This window comes from Chrysemys picta, chromosome 3 (assembly GCF_011386835.1).
Source record: "Chrysemys picta bellii isolate R12L10 chromosome 3, ASM1138683v2, whole genome shotgun sequence".
Classification (NCBI taxonomy): domain Eukaryota; kingdom Metazoa; phylum Chordata; order Testudines; family Emydidae; genus Chrysemys; species Chrysemys picta.
This window is the reverse complement of record NC_088793.1, coordinates 129,857,131-129,876,464: the sequence shown is the minus strand read 5'-3', so window position 1 is coordinate 129,876,464 and position 19,334 is coordinate 129,857,131. Positions and strand designations below refer to the sequence as shown.

The following is a 19,334-nucleotide window of genomic DNA, read 5'->3' as shown; positions in this document are numbered from 1 at the left end:
TGACCATTGTTCCCACTGAGATCACTGTACATGTGTGTGTCAGGGTGAAATTTGGCCCCTTGGTGTTGCAGGATTTTGTGCTGCATTTGCCTGCATATGGGAGCTTCTTTTTTGAGAACACACAGGAGGAAGCTTGGTCACCCATTAATTACACTGGTCTACAATTTTTGACAAGTCGTCTGCTTCAGAGATAAAATGTGCTATTTATTATGTATTTTGATGTGCTGAATTCAAATTTGACAATTAAAACAACTGACTGGCTACTGTTTCTAAGATATCTAAGTTTTTACATTTTATGTCTATGTATATTGTGTAGATTTAATCATAAATTGTAAACCTAGGTCTTTTCATGTGTTTATGGTTGCTTTACATGATAATATTTCACCTGTCCTGTTTATGTAACACTTTAAAAATCAGCAAAAGGGTTATAGAAATACAGTTTATTATGAAACAAAAGGCAAAAAACTATTATGTACATAGTTTAGTCCTCTTCAGTGTCAACTCGGCACTTCTTGGCTTGTCTCTTGTATTCATTAAATGGAGCATCTCTTGTCACTGTCCAGCAATAGTCTGCAAGCATTGATGGGCTCCATTTGCCCTGACAGCGTTTCTCCATTGTTGCAATGTCCTGGTGAAATTGCTCACCGTGCTTGTCGCTCACTTCTCTGCAGTTTGGTGGGAAAAAAATCTAGAGGAGAGTGCAAAAAATGTATCTTTAGTGACATGTTGCAACCAAGACTTTTGTATGCCTTGAGGTGGTTTTCCACCAACAACCTGTAGTTGTCTGCCTTGTTGTTTCCGAGAAAATTTATTGCCACTAACTGGAAGGCTTTCCATGCAGTCTTCCTTGCCACGCAGTGCACGGTCAAATGCATCATCTCGAAGTTGTTCACGAATCTGAGGACCAACAAAGACACCTTCCTTTATCTTAGCTTCACTTAACTTGGAAATTTTCCACGGAGGTCCTTGAAAGCTGCTTGTGTTTTGTCAATGGCCTTGACAAAGTTCTTCATCAGACCCAGCTTGATGTGTAAGGGTGGTAACAAAATCTTCCTTGATTCAACAAGTGGTGGATGCTGAACACTTTTCCTCGCAGGCTCCAATGACTGTCGGAGTGGCCAATCTTTCTTGATGTAGTGGGAATCTCTTGCACGACTATCCCATTCGCAGAGAAAACAGCAGTACTTTGTGTATCCAGTCTGCAGACCAAGCAAGAGAGCAACAACCTTCAAATCGCCACAAAGCTGCCACTGATGTTGGTCATAGTTTATGCACCTCAAAAATTGTTTCATGTTGTCATAGGTTTCCTTCATATGGACTGCATAACCAACTGGAATTGATGGCAAAACATTGCCATTATGCAGTAAAACAGCTTTAAGACTCCTCTTCGATGAATTAATGAACAGTTTCCACTCATCTGGATTGTGAACGATGTTGAAGGCTGCCATCACACCATCGATGATGTTGCAGGCTACAAGATCACCTTCCATGAAGAAGAATGGGACAAGATCCTTTTGACGGTCACAGAACATGGAAACCCTAACATCACCTGCCAGGAGATTCCACTGCTGTAGTCTGGAGCCCAACAGCTCTGCCTTACTCTTGGGTAGTTCCAAATCCCTGACAAGGTCATTCAGTTCACCTTGTGTTATGAGGTGTGGTTCAGAGAAGGAGGATGGGAGAAAATGTGGGTCCTGTGAGATTGATGGTTCAGGACCAGAAGTTTCACTTGAGTCAGATGAGGAAGACGAGGAGAGTGATTCTGGTGCATCAGGAACCGGCAGTCCTTCTCCATGGGGTACTGGGCGTATAGCTGATGGAATGTTTGGATAATGCACAGTCCACTTTTTCTTCTTTGACACACCTTTCCCAACTGGAGGCACCATGCAGAAGTAACAATTGCTGGTATGATCTGTTGGCTCTCTCCAAATCATTGGCACTGCAAAAGGCATAGATTTCCTTTTCCTGTTCAACCAATGGCGAAGATTTGTTGCACAAGTGTTGCAGCATATGTGTGGGGCCCACCTCTTGTCCTGATCTCCAATTTTGCAGCCAAAATAAAGGTGATAGGTTCTCTTAACCATAGTGGTTATACTGCGCTTATGTGATGCAAAAGTCACTTCACCACAAACATAGCAGAAGTTATCTGCACTGTTCACACAAGTACGAGGCATCTCTGCTCACTTTGGCTAAACAGAAATGTGTCCCTTTGCAAAATCAAACACTGACAAATAAGAGAGGACGACACTGTATGATTTCTAGAGCTGATATAGGGCAATTTGTTCAGCAGAGTGATGTAAGCTTCGTTATGATTGCATCATCCATGACTTCTAGGAATAACATGATGCAATTCATATCATGTATGACGCAATACCAGCTTCAGATTGAATCATGCATTGTTTTGCCTAAAAAGCAAGTACTGTCCAAACCCAGTCATAGATTTATTCATAGATCCAGTCAAAGATGTATTTTAGTCATTTCTGGTTTAAATTGAGATCCCTTCCCTTTATAACTCACTTATCCTCCGCCATTCCCAAGTCAAAGGTCGTATATACTGACCCAATAGCATATCTTGAAAACTAGAGCCAATCAACAATTTTAAGCATCATTTTCATTCTCAGTGACCCAGAATTAGTAAAGTTTGACTACATTTATTTCAGAAGCATTTTGGCTGTAGAACAGTGTTGCCTATCAACAGGCTTTTGTTTATGTTGGCAGACTTGGTGATGTGGTGGGAGGGAGACATGGAACTTTCCTCTTATCTGGATCTATGATCTCTTTATATGAAACAGCTAAAAACCATTTTTTGGTACATTAAGAAAATTACTGCTTTACTCCTTCACAGAACAGCAGAGAGTCACCAAATAAGTGTTTGGCTTCTGCAAGGCCTTTGCGAATGTGTTGGAGAGCTAGGTGACAGTGCTGAACATGGTACTTAAAGTCTGTAGTTGCTAATGTAATTGGCAAAATCCTGTATGTTTTCTGTTTTGTAATGAATGTTCATGCTTCTCAATGTTCATTCTCACCCCTTCCTAAGGGCTCTCTCACCCAGTCATTTTAATATGATGATGAATGAGTCACAATGGAAAGGACCTAAAGGCTGTTAAGAAGATTCTGGTTGTTATTTGGATGCAAGTCAGGCATGAGTGTCAACTTCATAATTGTAAGAGAGCATCTGGGTCTGATCCTCTGAGGTGCCGAGTGTTCTCTGCTTCCACTGACTCGTCCATTTAAAGAGTGCATTAATGGAGAAGATTAGGGGATAAAATCTAATTACAGCTCAGCGTATCTGAAATCCTGGCATGTCTGCTGTCTTATCAGGTTTTTGGATAGATCTGTGAACTTTATTCTTCTGTCTCTGTCCCTATTATCCTTCAATAACAACCTGGAAGGAGCGTTCTCCTTGGAGACGAAGGACACTACCGCTGTACTGCATGTTGCCTTCCAAAAGCCAGTGAGTGGAAACTTCCAAGGTTGCTACACAATGTAAGCAGCCCTGGGCACTGGGGACCCACGCAGCTGCTGACACATGGCGCAGGAATATCATGGGAGTTGTAGTTCCATGTGTGGAGAGCCATTCCCTCTCTCTCCTCTCTCTGAGGCCCCTTAGAGCCTGGGAACACAGGCAAAAGACAACCCTCCTCCCATCCCCCCCCCCCCCCACACACACACACACACTTCCCCTGCTTGAGTGCCCCCCACAGCTTCTCTGCCACCCAGTCTCTCCCCAGCCCTGCCTTTGGAGCTTGGCCACCTTTCAGCCATGCCAACCAGGACGGCGGGGGTGGGTGGTTGGACTGGACAGGGAACCCTTGCCTGGGCCTGCTGTGACAGAGAAAGCTGCTGCTGGAAGTATATGATTCTAGTTTTCTCCCAATTCCTTTGCCAACATATTGCACCACTGAAAACGCAGACCTTTATTTCCAGCTAACCTGTCTTACAGAATAAAATTCTTTCTTGGAGAGCTATCCAAATAGTCTACACCATTGGTGACGCCGGCCAGAGTTTTCAAAAGTGCTCAGCACTCACACAATTGGGGCCATTCCCCCTTCTTTCCCCCCCCCCCCCCATCATCTAGGCACCAACATAAGTGGCTCTTCCAAAAAATCTAGCTCAAAATGTTTTATAACAGACCCAGCCAGAAGCCTTAAAGTTTACTTACACTCAAGCTCTTACGTTTTCTTCAGGTAATATCAGATTTTATGTCTTGGAGGGTAGGAGGGGAAACCTAATATACTGGCCACAGAATGCAGGCCATCAGGATGCTACACTTCCACTAATTCTATTACATATATGGATACAACTTAAACTGTCTGATATATGCAGTGTTATACTTGGAGGAAAAAAATGATCCAATTAAAGAACAGGAGAGATTCCTCAGATATCTTTGAGATGGAGATATTCCCTATTGCTGCAGTTTGGCTTTTTTTTTTTTTTTAAATGCATTTAAGGCTGGCAGCCAGCCGGATAGTTCCAGAAATGGAAACCCTCTGTTTAGCCACGGAACAGGTCTAGCATGGGTAGTGGCAGTACAAGCTTCCTTTGATGGTACTAGAAACGGGCCTCTAATCCATTCTGGAGCTACCATTCACCGGGGTCAGAGACGCCTGGTTCAGCCTCCAGAGCCCATTTAATCCTCAGCCTCTGCTGAGACTGCCAGTAAAGCTGGCAATTTTGATGAATCTTGTGCACACACCTATCTGCTAGAAGTTGCACTGAGACCAACCAACGTAGAACCTACCTGACAGATGAAACCAGTAGATGAGCACTGCCGAACCCACAGGCTGAATTTCCGCTTTTTCCTTTTGCGTAGCTCCCGCTCTGTGCATGTGGCAATGAAAACTGGGTCCTCATCAATCAGCGGTTCATGTAGCACCTATGATCAAAATAAGTACATTACTTTGGTTAGAAGTAACAGTACTGTAAAGTCTCCCAAGGCAATGTTATCTCTGTCATGATTGCACTTGCCACCCCATAAGAGAAAGAAATGCTACTTTTGCTCTGTTCTCTCATCTAGCAGAAGCACTATGGCCCATCACCACAAGCCAAAATGCTCTCTTGAGCATTGAGGACTATGTGAAAGTAGTGAGGTCCTTAGGAGTCTGTCCCTTGGTCTATCCACCCTAATTTTAATTGTCCCCAATGTTGACATTAGACTGCATTCATGTCCTCCTCATCACAATGTTATATGCATCTCCAGGTGATTTATAATGTGAAACTATCCAATGAGAACTTCAAATACATGCTTATTCATAAAATATTATATTATTTTGCAGAGCGTTTTTTGTGCCAATTATATCCTACAGTATTTTGCAGGTTTAAATGACAGTTATTGAGCAAAAAAAAATAAACAGCAGAGGGGGAGAGAAATTAAAGAGGTACTCAAGGGAGATAAAGATGCTATCTGAAGCCACTTGAGAAAAGATGGAGATGAAGGAATTTTGTTCCCGATGCTAGGAACTGCAGAGGAGAAGGCTCTTGCACCAGTAGCAGTGAGATTCTGTGAAAGGACAGACAGAAGCTGGGGCTAGATGAGCAGGGACAGGAATATAAAGAGGTAAGTTCTATGATGCAGACTGGAGAAAGTCTATGGTGTGTTTAAAAATGGGGCAATTTTGCACCAGCAACATAGCATGAATGGGGAGCCAGTAGAACTATTTGAGGATGTGGATTATATAGTTTGTGCTTCTTTAAGTGTGCATGAACAACAGCAGTAGCATTCTGTGTGTGCTGGGATGTGGGAAGGCTGTAAAAAGGAAGGTACAATAGTCATGCTGAGTGGAAACGAAGACATGAAGGTGGGACACTATACACATTTTCAAAGATTTGCACTGGTTGCAAACGGCTTCTATTAAACAAGACCATAAAAAAGTTTCCATACTGGAACAAGATAATTGATCCATCTAGTACACGGTTCTGACAGTGGCTAGTCCTGGAGGCCTCAGAGAAAGGTCGAACAGACCTGACAGTCCATAGGCAACCTTAATTCCGGCACTTCCTACCTCGAATGTTTGACTCGGCAATCTTAATATTTCTTTTAACATAATTTTTTGTGTGGAATTCTTTACAAAGGTGGAGTTCCTTTAGTGCTCCAGGAGTTACTTACAGAAGAGTGTTCCTATCACTCCTATTGCCTTGTGGGCCGCCACTGTGGCCTAGGTTTTTCCAATGAAGGTATGCACAGTTGTGTAGTGTGAGGACAAACACCAAGAGCCATGCCGTAAACAATAACTATAGAAATCCAGGACTAGGAAGTCCCTCTTTTATGAAGCACCCCCTGGAACACATCTTGGTCCTCTCTGGTAACTGTGGAGGATCAGGAACTCTATAACCATTACATATCTCCCTTTCCTGACGATAAAAAATAGATAAAACAAATTATCAACCTGTGTGTGTCTTATATATTTTTATTTTGTGTGCGCACACACAATTCAACTTCAATTTAACAGGTGTATTCATCTGTATGCATCTAATTATATAAAAAAAATCAGGGCACTTTTCTTGCAATGCCACTGCTGCATTAAACATGGGGGGGGGGGTGGAGATGTGGCACACCCCTGTGTAAAGTCACTTCAGAGGTAGCCACTTGTCTCTCAAAAATTGAAGTGGTTAAGACATCATTCCTTCAACCCAGAAGAGGCACACATGTTCTCAGGCCCGTGGCTGCTGCATGACTTCATTTAGACACACTCCAGGTTTTAATGGCTCATAAAACATTCACGGCACCATCTGAAAGCACTCTTGCAAAACGTACAGATTACCTACATAAATATAGATGCAGACGTGAGGAGGCATGCAAATTCTCCTGGCTTTTGGGGACGCTGCAGTTGCCAGCCCACCTAGTGCCAGTTATCCCAAAATGACTGAACCTTCTTCTTCCTTTAGGATCAAGTCAACGTATAGTTTAAATATACACAACACTTTGCACGTTTGTAGCAACTTTTCATTTGAGGATCTCAAAGCACATTGCAAATATTAATTCTCTCAACACTCCCTTGAGGTGGATATTTATACATATTTTGCAAATGGGGAAACTGAGATACAGAGAGGTTGTGACTTGCCCAACATCATCTCACTTAAACATCTGGTACAAACCTATATTCAATCATAAGCCTTCCTAAAAAAAGGGGGGGAAAACAAAAAGGGGGGTTGATCAGTTATTTATTTCCCTTTTTCTAGTCTCTTAAACTGGCTATTGTTTAGTATTGTGAAGTGTGTGGGGGAGGTAAGGGGGGTGTACATGTACACACATCCTCTAGTGGGTTGAATCTGCACTGCATAATAGTACCACGGGTCCACTAAAAAAAACACGTGTACTCAAGTGGCAACAGATGAAGCATTGACCCCAGTAGTTGAGGCTCAAACCCCTTTCCCGCTGGCTTTTCCAGGTAAAGGCAGTGATTTCTTTACATGTGTTTGTTGGGGAGGGATGGGATACCAAGGAAATTCTCCTGTCCTCCTAAACAATGTGAGCCAGATTCTCAGCTGCTTTAAAATCTGTGTAACTGAAGCTAATGGAACAACAGGATCTGGCTCTCTGTTAATTGGTTCTGTACTTTAAATAAACTTCCCAACCTGGGGCAGGGGGTATTATTTCCTCTATGTACATTTCTGTTTGCATTATCATATGCTAAATATACCATAGTACAGAGGTAATTAACTAGTTTTTGTCAAGGTCCAAATTTCTTGTCAAAGTCCAGACTCCAGAGAGAAGAATACAAAAAACAACAACAACAATAATAAGTAAATAAGATGTCACTGTATGTTCAAAAGTATCTGGGGGGGTCTAGATTTGGCCCACGGTCCACGTGCTGACTACTCCTGCCACAGTACCATGCTCTGTTTACCTCATTCTTCAACTTTGGATATTAGCTTCCCCATCCCCTTGTACAAAAGGAGTTCACAAAATCTTCAAGTGTGATGTCTTCTGTAGCATATGCACCTCAAAAGAGAGCATGCAAAAGTTTAGCATTCATTTAAAAATATATGATGTGGATTTTGGGATAGGAGACAGGAATTTGGGTCTCTGAAGAATGGTAAGCTGCCCCAATAACACATGTAATATGATGCCCCTGGATAGGTTATTGTCAGCAGGAATTGAAGGCAGGACCTCAAGCATGAGCCTTTACTGCCGGAGCTAAAGAACCCAGGCTTCATAACTCCAAGGCTGTACCAGACTCACAAGCCTCCTGTGGACTAGCAACAAGAAGGTGACAAGCACCACAACCTTAGCATTGATTACACAAACCATCCAAATCAAGGTAACAGAAAGGAATTTAAAGGTAAGAACACACATCTGTTGGGGAGGTGGGGGTAGGGGGAGAGGACCGACAGGAGATGGGCCTGTGCCAAAACCCCTGATTTGGGGGACCACTGGTTTGGGAATACTAGAAATCCAGATATGGATAAGAAGGCTGCAGCTTGGATACCAATTTTTTTAATTAAAGCCAGCCAATGAAAACATACTGGTGGACGCACAATTACCTTGGTTGCCTCAGGAAATGTTAACTCAAACCATCCAGAAACAAGTGACAGAATAAAAACCCCTAGGCACAAAATGGCCACCCCCCAAAGTTTTCCAAAAATCCCTGGATCAGAGAAAAGTGGTGGTGGGGTGTTTCCACAATACAACTGCCATAGCTATAAACAGGACACATCCAACCGCCCATCAGAATGAGCTCTTTCTTGCCATTTCCCCTTGTATCTGTTCAACAGGATTAGTATTTATGTTTTCACTTGGCCCTTACATTCTGGATCTGATACTTAACCTTATTATACCATCTGCACCCTGGGCGATTCCCAGTTAGAGGTTTTTTCCCCGCTCTCTTGCTTCAAGCTGGTGGAGCCCTGGTCCCTCAGGATGTTGGGTATACAATTCCTTTGGACTCCACAGAGAGCTAGAGCACTTAGCCCCTTGCAGGATCAGGTCTGGATTGTACTCCAGTAAGATACTTATTCCTGTGATTGTCTTACTATTTTTAAGAACAGACTTAAAATCTCTCTCTCGTGTCTAATTATTTTTGGTGTTTGATGTTCAGCTTGATACGGCTGAAGGGTGCTTTATAAAAATCAATACACACATTGACAAGGGAGCCTAGGGGTGGGGGAAATGGGAGCTAAGAATGGCGGTCACCTTAAAAAAATAAAAAAGGGGGAGAAAAGAGTCTCTGTACAAAACAGAGCACAAATATACAGACTGCATGTGGAGATTCAGATGCTTAGTCATCGCAAACATGGTACAGGTGATTCTATTGATTAAGTTTTCAGACTTTGTAGGGGGGGAAGGTATATGTGGGAGTCACATTACTTGCTAATGGGATTTGTGCTTTTCAAATGTCCCACAGGAATCCAGCGCTCCGAGCATTTACAAACACGGTGATCAAGCTTCTAAGCCCTTGATTTTTGCACCCACTGACGTCAATGGGTGGGATGCCCTGTCCTCGGAATGTTTTCTGTATTTGATTTGCTGTTTTGCCTTGGCATCAGCGACACGGCGTAGCCTAACATGGAGGGTTCTAGCTCATGGCTCCTACCTCAAACTGATTAATGTTTGGACTGAGCTGCTGCACTGTCCTGAATTTTACAGCCACAATGGGTGGCTGGTATCTCCCTCTTCCCCTACAAAATAGGCAAATGTCCATTATTTGCTACTCAGCTCTATTTATTTTTAGCCACACTTCAATGGCAAAGTATTTTAAGATAAGATTTGCCATGCCGGGTCAGGTCATACATCCACCTAGTCTGGTATCTTACCTCTGATCATAGCCAATACCCAATGCTTCAGAGGAGAGCAAACACATCTTATAACACATCTCTTTTTTCAATACTATAGCACAGGAAACAGACAAGAATGTCCTTTTGCTGCTCTCCACAATAGATCAGCTTTGCACCCTGAAAGCATGAGCTTGATTAAAAGGTATTTCAAGTAGAACATTTTGAATTACATTTGTTTTATTATTTTCCTAAACTCCCGAAGGTGGGAAATAGAATCGTCCACAGAGCTGTTTGCCATATTTAACATTTTGTGCCGTGGATGGGAGAGTAAATGATATAGGTTGCGAGTATTTTAAGTTACATTTCCTTGATCTTGGTTTATTTGGTTATTTATCAGATTATGTGTCAATAATCAGATACGTAACGGTAACAATAATAGCACAGGTTTCCATGTTTGGTTTCTCAGTGTCTTATATGAAACTTGCTCAGCTTACAAGCCTGAAGTCCCCCCCTCCCTCACTGCAACCTGAACCTGGAATCTAAAAATCCAGTTGAGTTCTATCTGCCTCCTACACGAGCACCAATAATAAAGAGTCCACAATTAGAACTTAGTTGACATTTTTGTCAGCATGCAGGCAATAAGATCCATCGCTGCAGGGCCAACAGCAGTGAAAACATGTTTTGATCAGTAAGGCAAAGAAACATGGCTCAAGAGACAGAGCCAAACACTAAGTGGCTGGGCACCTGCAACTTCTATTGTTTCGAGAGTTGCAAGCCTCTCAGATTCTTGCTCAAGAGAGCAGATGCTCAGAGCTAAGAAAGTGCCACTTATACTCAGTCATAGTCACACTGCATTGTGTCTTCATACTGTAATGTCTAACTCTCTCTACAGGCAACTCCTCTGCAGTTTCAGTATTAATGGTCATTGGTAAATAACCTAGAGTATGTAGCAAGCTAAGATTTCAACTGCCAATAAGTTAACTCTTACCTGGGTTTGGGAAGGCCTAAAAGTAGAGTCAAAGCCATGCTGCAGAGAGTCCAGAAAAGGCTGAATTTTGTAGAGGCCGTGTGTCATCTGGCTGGAACGGAAGGCCACAATGTGGAAGTACTTCAGGATTTTCTCAAACCGTGGCTGTGTCATGATCAGCGCAATGCTCTTGTTGCTGTAGAAGCCACTGCTCCAAATGCTGAGGACAGACTCGCAGTGGTGAATGCTTGTTGAGATCATGTAGCCTAGGAAGGCTTTCATTTCTGTTAGCGTGACTTCCATCCAGGCATCATCTTTCCCAAATCTCTCCTGGTACTTCTTGGCATACATGTTGGTTTGTACCACCATGTTCTTTAGTACATTGTCAGGGACAAAGAGCTGAAAAAAGTCCATGGCACTGGCAGTTGGGGGCATTTTATGGGTTGGACCTAGAACAAAAGTGGGGAAAAAACAAGCTCATTTCTGATTAACTATTCATCATAGTGGTTAGTTAGATTGATAACTAACAACTATTAGATCATCCAATCCCTTGCTTCAGCCAGTGCAGGAGAGTTTCCTACAGTACATTGTCTAGTCTTTACATAAAGTCCCAAGTGATGGAATTTGGGCCACTTACCTTGTTAGGCTATCCCACCGAATAAATGATCTGTGTCAAAAATGTTTTCCTAATATTCAACCTTAGTTTCATATAAATTATTTCTGGTTACACCCCATATATCACTCTAAATAGTTCCTCTCCCTCTTCAGTATTATGCCCTTCAGCTATTTCTAGACTGTCAATTCCTTCCTAGGCCTAGTCTACACTTAAAATTTAGGTCCGCATACCTACAGTGCTCAGGGATGTGAAAAATCCACACCCCTGAGCAATGCCGATCTAACCCCCAGTGTAAATGCGGCTAGATGGATGGAAGAATGCATCCATTGACCTAGCTACTATCTATCACTGAAAGCGGTGTCTACACTACAGGGTTATGCCAGCATAGCTGTAGTTACATTGCTGTAGTGTATACATGGCCTTAGTCTCTAAGCCAAGCTATACATATTTAGCATTCTTAATCTTTCCCCATATATCGGTCCTTCTAGCCCCCAATTGTTGTCATTGCTCCTCTCCGAATTCTCTCCAGTTTGTCTATCTTCTAAAGAAGATGGTACCACAAATGCAATATTCTAGGATCAGGCACATGACAGCCATATTGAGAGAGGTTCTTGCCTCCATGCAAGGTGACATAATTCCCCTGCAGTCAAAACTTGAATGGCTTTTTTTGCTCCTATACTGCATTTCAAGCGCCTGTCAAATTTGCTGTCCACTATCAGCCCTCTGTCTTTTTCAGTGTCACCATTGGATGCTATTACCACCACCTTGCTGGTTATTACATACACATTGGTGCAACATTACATAAGTCACCACAGTATCTAGGCCATGGTATCTGTGAATCTGATTTAGTACCCTCTGAAATCTATGAAAACAATAAGGAGTCTGGTGGCACCTTAAAGACTAAGATTTATTTGGGCATAAGCTTTCGTGGGTAAAAACCTCACTTCTTCAGATGCATAGAGTGAAAGTTACAGATGCAGGCATTATATACTGACACATGGCGAGAAGGGAGTCCCTTCTCGCCATGTGCATCTGAAGAAGTGAGGTTTTTACCCACGAAAGCTTATGCCCAAATAAATCTTAGTCTTTAAGGTGCCATCAGACTCCTTATTGTTTTTGTAGATACAGACTAACAAGGCTACCCCCTGATAACTGAAATCTATGGAATTTTGTCATTGATTTCAATCAGAGCAAGGTCAGGCCTTTGTAGAACAAACTAAAACATATAGAACATATGGACAAGTTTTTCCATCTTGCATTATATACGATTCTTGTTGAGATATGTTCCTTATTCAGCACATCACCCACATAAAGGATAAACCTTGCACTTCCTCCCTCTAGTTACTTTGTTTTTTGACTGAACTGCAGAGAAAATGGAAAGTTTTCAAGCCTTTATTTTATTCTAACAGGAAAAAAAATACAAGGTATCCTGAAAGCATGCTGATTACTGTTATGAGCCTTAGGTTCTTAACTCAGTACCATGTCTCCTACACCCTTAGCATGTGTACAGTCTCCTGTCCATCTAATGACTTTTGAGCAGACATTAGCATTTGAAATTCTGGTTAATAACAGGAAAGTGTTTTCCTTGCAGTATGTGACTACTTGGGTCCTGATTCAGCTTGAATGTCAAAGGCTCAAAGAAGAGAAGTGTGAAGTCCTGTGGCTTTGGATCATAAAGACTCATTAAAACCTCTTTTGGTTTTGGACTGCATGGTTTGTACTCCCTGGATTTCTCCTTGAAGGCTTCCTCTTAACTTGGCAATAACTAAGAGATCAAGGGCTAACTTGGCATCAAGTTGTGTTTGCTTTATATACTTTGTTTCGGCTGCAGTCTGTGTTAAGCTCAAGCTATTTAATTATTGCCTAGTAAACAAGAAGAACCTTTAGGATATTCTAACTCCATCAAAAATGACAAAGAATGTTAAGGTTGCAAAATTAAGCTATCAAGAGTGAAGAAATGCCAGGGGGGAAAAGTGAACTTATTTTATGAGAAAAGCTAATAATATAGGTAGAATTTTATATTCTAGTAGGTGATTATATTGTATGCAAAATAGTGCAGACCTATCAGCAGCTGAACTGTTATACACTTTACCAAAACAGGGAAAAAAATCAGTACACTGTGCAGAGACCAAGTGGAAACGTTCATCATAAATAGTGCATGTTTTTCGGATGTAACTGAGAACAAGGAGTTATAATGGATACATTTACGTAACCCAGACTATAACAGTCACTGCTGTTCTCTTTATCATAATAAAGCCGGTTACAGAGGAGTTCTGTATATCAAAGTTCTGTATATCTGCCCACCCAAACCAGAGTAAAACGATTTCTATAAGGCAAATTGGACTACAAAGGATCACAAAGTACAAGTCACAGAGCACAGTGCCATAGGGTGACTGAATGCACCCCTGTACTCTCACCGTACGTACCACTGTAATAATCTTTGTACAAAATATGCCTTGAGGTATCATTTGAAATCTAACAACTTGTTGGTCAATAATATCATGGTGAAACATATGTAAAGTTATGAACATAAACTGAAATTATGACTGAAATGTGTTTACCAGACAAGTCGGGGGGAAAAGGGGGGTATAAACCTGTTTCTCAAAGACGAAGGACAAGCTACCCAGGTGTCATCAAAGCTGATTGGCAATCACTGGTCAAATGGCCATTCTTTGGTAGCCAACGAGCAGGCGCAGATCAATCTGCATTTTAGCAAACAACATGGAATCTCTTTCACCACAAGGCTCCCTGTCTCCATCCTCACAGCTAGCAGGAACTTTATTTGGAGAGAACTCTCAGGAAGATGCATTTCAAAGGGCGACAGGACTATAAAAGTGAGGGCCAAAAACACCCCATGGACTCTCTCGCTCACTCTTTCACCTAAGATGACAAAGAAACCAGCCCTTTAGACTTTGGGGGCAGATCCTGACATGAGAAGGGATTTTACCTTAAACCACGTCTAATTTAAGTTTAGTTACTAAAAAGCATTTTCTCTTTATTTCTCTTATAATCATTTCGGACTTCAATACCTCACGCTTGTACTCTTTGTAATTAAACTTGTTTTATTATTTAATCAAAACTAATCCAGCATTGTGTATAAACTGCCTTGTTTGATAACCCCAATTAAAGTAACAAACTGTGATATATTGACTCCCTACAGGAGCCATGGACCTATAACATCTGAACTGTCCATGAAAGGGCTGGACAGTGCAGAACATGTTTTGGAGGAGAAATTGGGACTGGGAGTGTGTCAGGGTCACCCTGCAGGTAGTAACTAAGGCTGCAGGAAGCCAGAGTGTATCTGGTGCTTACTGACAGGCTGCTGGGGTCAGAGTTACTGGATTAGGGCTGTGGCTATACATAGAAACTCAGGGTTTGACCTGCATGCTGGTGGGCTGATTGTGAGCAACCCAAGTTGAGAGCTACAGCAGCAAAGCATTGTGAGGCACTCAAGATTGCAGGACATGTCATGACAACACCTAACTAGTTTGGATTGCACCCCAGAATGCGATACTCAGGAATTACCTGCAGGCTGATGTTTAGGATAGCTGCAAAGGAAGGGCAGCACCGAGCAGCTGAGAGAGAGAAAAGGGATCGATGATGTGTTATGAAAACGTTTACATTTTCTTTTGGATATCACTTGATTAAGCTTCACTGTTGCCCACTAGATATGGCTCTTTGATAACATGACTTATATAAGAACTCTTGCCTAGTTATACTCCTGGGAGAATTCTGTGCCACTGTGCAAGCGCAGAATTAATATGCCCTGCAGCATAAGTGATTCTGACGGGGAGGTAAAGGGAAGTTGCATTTACACCTTTTGCCCACTAGAAGGCACCAGAAGAGAGGGCAGCAGGCTCATGGGCCCGAGCAGCCAGCCTCAGAGAGGGAGGGCAGAGCCTGCTTTCCTCACTGTGCCCTGCCAGCAGGGCCAGGTGAGGAGGCACAAGATATGGGGGGGGACAGACAGAGTGGGGCACACAGTGTTGCTGAGGTGTCACACAGACTAGGGTTCAGAAGGGATAGGGGGAGAGACGGGGGTAGAGGTACAGGAGCTAGTGGGGTGACAACATTGAGCCAGGGACTGAATGGGAGTGAGAGTGGGAGTGAAGGGCCACATGAGGACAAGAGAGAGTGAGGGGGTTCAAGGATACATGGGGACATCCTGAGGCATACGCAGCATAGGGCACCCAAAAAATTGGAGATCCCCTAGAGATCCACCCTCCTGCCTTTCCTATCCCTATCCCTGTTCTGACCCTTCCTGCAGGCTAGCTGCTGCAGCTTGGTGAGCTTTCCTCCGGAGGGGATCTAGTAACTTAAAAGTAAAAAGAACAGGAGTACTTGTGGCACCTTAGAGACTAACAAATTTATTAGAGCATAAGCTTTCATGGAACACAGCTGCTACTCTGAAACCTAACTTAAAAGTAAAAGTCTTCCAGCTTGCCAGACCTATTAGCACAACACTGAAACTGTTAAAGAGCCATTAAAGTGTTAATGAAGCCATTTAACAGCATTTGCAAACTCCCAGGTATATACTGTCAGTTTCTGAATTTACTTGAAAAATTCAAACAAAACAAAAACAGTTGTGCATTACTGTAATATTTACTCAGAACATGTTAGTCTACAGGTCCTTAGTTTAAAATTTGCTTTAAAAATATTTCATTACAGTGTTGCTGAAGATTATAAAATCACATCTCTAAAAAATCCTTGCATAGATTTTTAGATGCATAATCTGAGTATTCATCTTTAGCCTTAAATGTTTGGATCTTCAGATATATAGTTTTTAAAATAAATCCTTCAAAAGACCACGCTTATCTAAAATACACATTTTAATTTTAATTACTTTAGTACAAAAAAATTGCTTCCAAAGTCTTCCTGTCCTTTCTGTTCACCCCTTTCTCCATTCACCCCCCTGTTGAAGAGAGCCCTTAAAGGGACAACACCCCTTTCCTTCCAGATAGCTGGACAAACGAGTTTCCCTTTCTTTACTTCTGACTATTTGATTAACTAGTTTTAAGAGAACCCTCCAGCGAAATCAGTACCTTAGTAAGATATAAAATCCTCTGTTATGCCTAAAATCTTTGGAAACATTTTTTAAAGTTGGTGAAATTTCATAAACATATATATTGTTATGGAGATCACACAAAGTAAATTAGTGTTCCCTTTTTCTAAAAGCAATGAATATTATTATGAACACACTAAACCTCTGTGACTGATTAATTTAAAATGTCAGTGTTTCAGTGAATTAAATATGTAGTAATCTGGAATGATTACTTTATGAAGGCTTAAGAGTACATTTAAAATACAAAATCAGCTTAGAAATACCGATTAAGAAAATATAAAACAGAGAAGAGCTGCATCATGTATTCCTTAACATTTAATGTTGTATTCAGCAGGACAGCTGACTTGAATGCGCTGGCACTGTGTATTCTGCGTGAGAGAGAAGGTACAGGGGTCTCTGCGGGGTACTGAGACTCTCCGCTGCGGTCAGGTGGGCCGGGCGGCTCGCTATCCTTTACTGTCTCGTCCCTCCCCCGCATGGGCTAAGCGCGTTGGGCATAGGGGCACCAGTTTAATACTGCCTAGGGCCCCATAAATCCGAAGGATGGCTGTGCGACATGTGCAAATGTGCCTGCCTTAATGGGAGAGGCTAGGGGTCAGCCTGGGTCTGCAGGAGGAGGCTCCCCAACTCCCAAACAATCCCTCCCTCCCACCTCCGCAAAAAAACCCAACAACCCTGTTCCATATTTCTCCCTCCCATACCCGACAACCTTCCAGGTTCACTCCCAGGCTCCTTCTCTCTCCCCCTCAGCTCCTCCATTCCCTCAAGCCTTTGCTCTGCTTCTGAGGACTGTGGAAAATACAGTTCTGTATAATAGTGTAAATGAATTATTACTCAAAGTCCTGTATTAATATGCCTAGTAAGAAATGTCAAAAAACATTTCTTGTATTTTATTTTTGCTGTCTGTAGTGTTACATGCATACTTGCTACTAGGTATTTTGAAATAAATTACCAAAATAATTGAAGCTGGCATGATTATATTGTGTTATTTTGACAAATAAAATATGCAGAATTTTAAAATATTCTGTGCGGAATTTTTAGGCTTGGAATTCCCCCCCGGAGTATTAGTTATTGCATTCAGCACTAGGACCTAAGCACCCTACAAGGGGTGATGAGGGAGGCAATTTTGTAATCCCTGCCCTTAGGAGAAGCAGGCTGGGAGCAGGGGCAAAAGATATGTTCATATGGTAGAGGGCTTTATGAAGGTGAAATATTCTGTCCCTGAGACATGGGAATATTGACAGTATGTATATATTGGGCTCCATTTTCAGGAGGCTGGTTATGCAGTCAGGAGCACAAAACAGTCAATTTTGTGTGTAATTACATTTTCAATAGCTGTCACTTAAAGTGCGGTTCTGCCTTGAAAAGTGATTATGTAAAAGCAACATCATTTTACTCAACAGATCTGCTCTCTGTGCTCACACAGGGTCCTATTTGCTTTCTTTAGTGACAAAAAATAAGATTCTACTACTGTCAGCCATGCAGAACCCACGCAGCTATGGAAGAATGAACTGAGTTCATTTCTGGCTTGCACGTCAACATAGTTGTTGACTAAATGTCATTTGCAAGGCCATCTGTCCAACCCTATTGTCTTTAAAAAAATAGTTTGTCATACTTTACCAATGAAAATATGGAACCCTACAAGGATGCTTTTAGAGGTTTTTTTTTTTTTTAAAAGCACAAATTGCACTTTAACAACACAAAACCTGTTACATGCTGAAATGACCAGCCTAAGATAAGTGGGCAAGCTTCTTTAGTTAATTGTTACCATCTATTTAAGCACACATGTATTTTCCAGAGGGAGCAAACTGTGCAATAAGCCTTGATTAGTGGATTTGCACCTTGAAGTAATTACAAGTTACAGCAGAACCTCATTTACTTGAGCCACACTTATCCAAAAGTTATCTGAAATTGGATCACAATTCCAGATTTGTATCTTTTGCACTGAGGAGTCCTTATTTATCCAAAATCTTATTTAGCTGAAAAATTAGAAATCCTCTATTATTTTTGAATAAATGGGACTTTATTACACTGAAAAGAGTCTTGGGCTAGATATTCAGAGTGAATATTAGGGAAATAATTATGGACATATACATGTCCATTTGCAAACTCAATCTTAAAATTATTTTCAAATGCAACAGCAGTGCCATTGCACCAAGGTGTTTTGTTGTTGTTTTTTTGAGGTGGGGTGTGTGCGCGCATTCTTGAGTCTACAACTTCACATATAGACAGACCCCCATCCTACAATCAGATTCAGTAGCACAAACTTTTGCACCTATGTAAAGCCCAGCTGAAGGATGCGGCCTTAATAGGCATCCTTTGGAAATCTAGTATGTATCCCATCAATTGTCATAGACAAATATACAGAAAGCTTAAACAGATATTGCAGACAATATTTCTTAATTTGGTGCATTCCACTTTTTTAAAAGCGCATGTTGCAATATATGGAAAATTCAAACCTTCTGCATCAAAATACAATTCTCTCTCTTACCACACACACACACACACACACACACACACACACACACACACACACACACACACACACACACCCCTTTTTCAGATAAGGTACCACGTGAAATCAGCTGCAGATGGCTGAAACAGCAACAATTTGCAGGACAAGTTGGCTTAATTTTATACTTTGCATGTGGAAGTAATGTCTTTCTCAAAGCCAATCAACATGGCAATGGTTCCTTAATCGGGGGGGGGGGGGGCAGAATCAGACATGAAGACAGTGAGAAAGCAAAGGCAGAGAAAGCTACACTGGAGACCTGATTCAGGAGTAAATATGAGACCCTAGCCCTTATACACCTCTACCCTGATATAACGCTGTCCTCGGGAGGCAAAAAATCTTACCGCATTATAGGTGAAACCGTGTTATATCGAACTTGCTTTGATCCGCCAGAGCACGCAGCCCCTCCCCCCCCCCGGAGCACGGCTTTACTGCGTTATATCCGAATTAGTGTTATATCGGG

The 19,334-nt window shown here is 41.9% G+C and overlaps 1 protein-coding gene and 1 long non-coding RNA gene across 5 annotated transcripts in view; one reads left to right on the top strand and one right to left on the bottom strand.

Annotated features, from left to right (window-relative positions):
- Positions 1-9,085, top strand: part of LOC135982661 (uncharacterized) — a 62,539-nt gene extending 53,454 nt beyond the window's left edge. Inside the window, exons 2-3 of the long non-coding RNA XR_010600171.1 lie at positions 5,458-5,557; positions 8,081-9,085. This is a non-coding gene — a long non-coding RNA (uncharacterized LOC135982661). The remainder of the gene's footprint in view (positions 1-5,457; positions 5,558-8,080) is intronic.
- PGBD5 (piggyBac transposable element derived 5) overlaps positions 1-19,334 on the bottom strand; it is a 119,199-nt gene that overhangs the window by 66,802 nt on the left and 33,063 nt on the right. For all 4 annotated transcript variants that reach the window (XM_065590498.1, XM_065590496.1, XM_024106503.3 and 1 more), the window contains exons 2-3: positions 10,703-11,130; positions 4,742-4,876 (exon numbers count right to left, since the gene is read on the bottom strand). In XM_065590498.1, the coding sequence (XP_065446570.1) occupies positions 4,742-4,876; positions 10,703-11,130 (563 nt within the window). The remainder of the gene's footprint in view (positions 1-4,741; positions 4,877-10,702; positions 11,131-19,334) is intronic.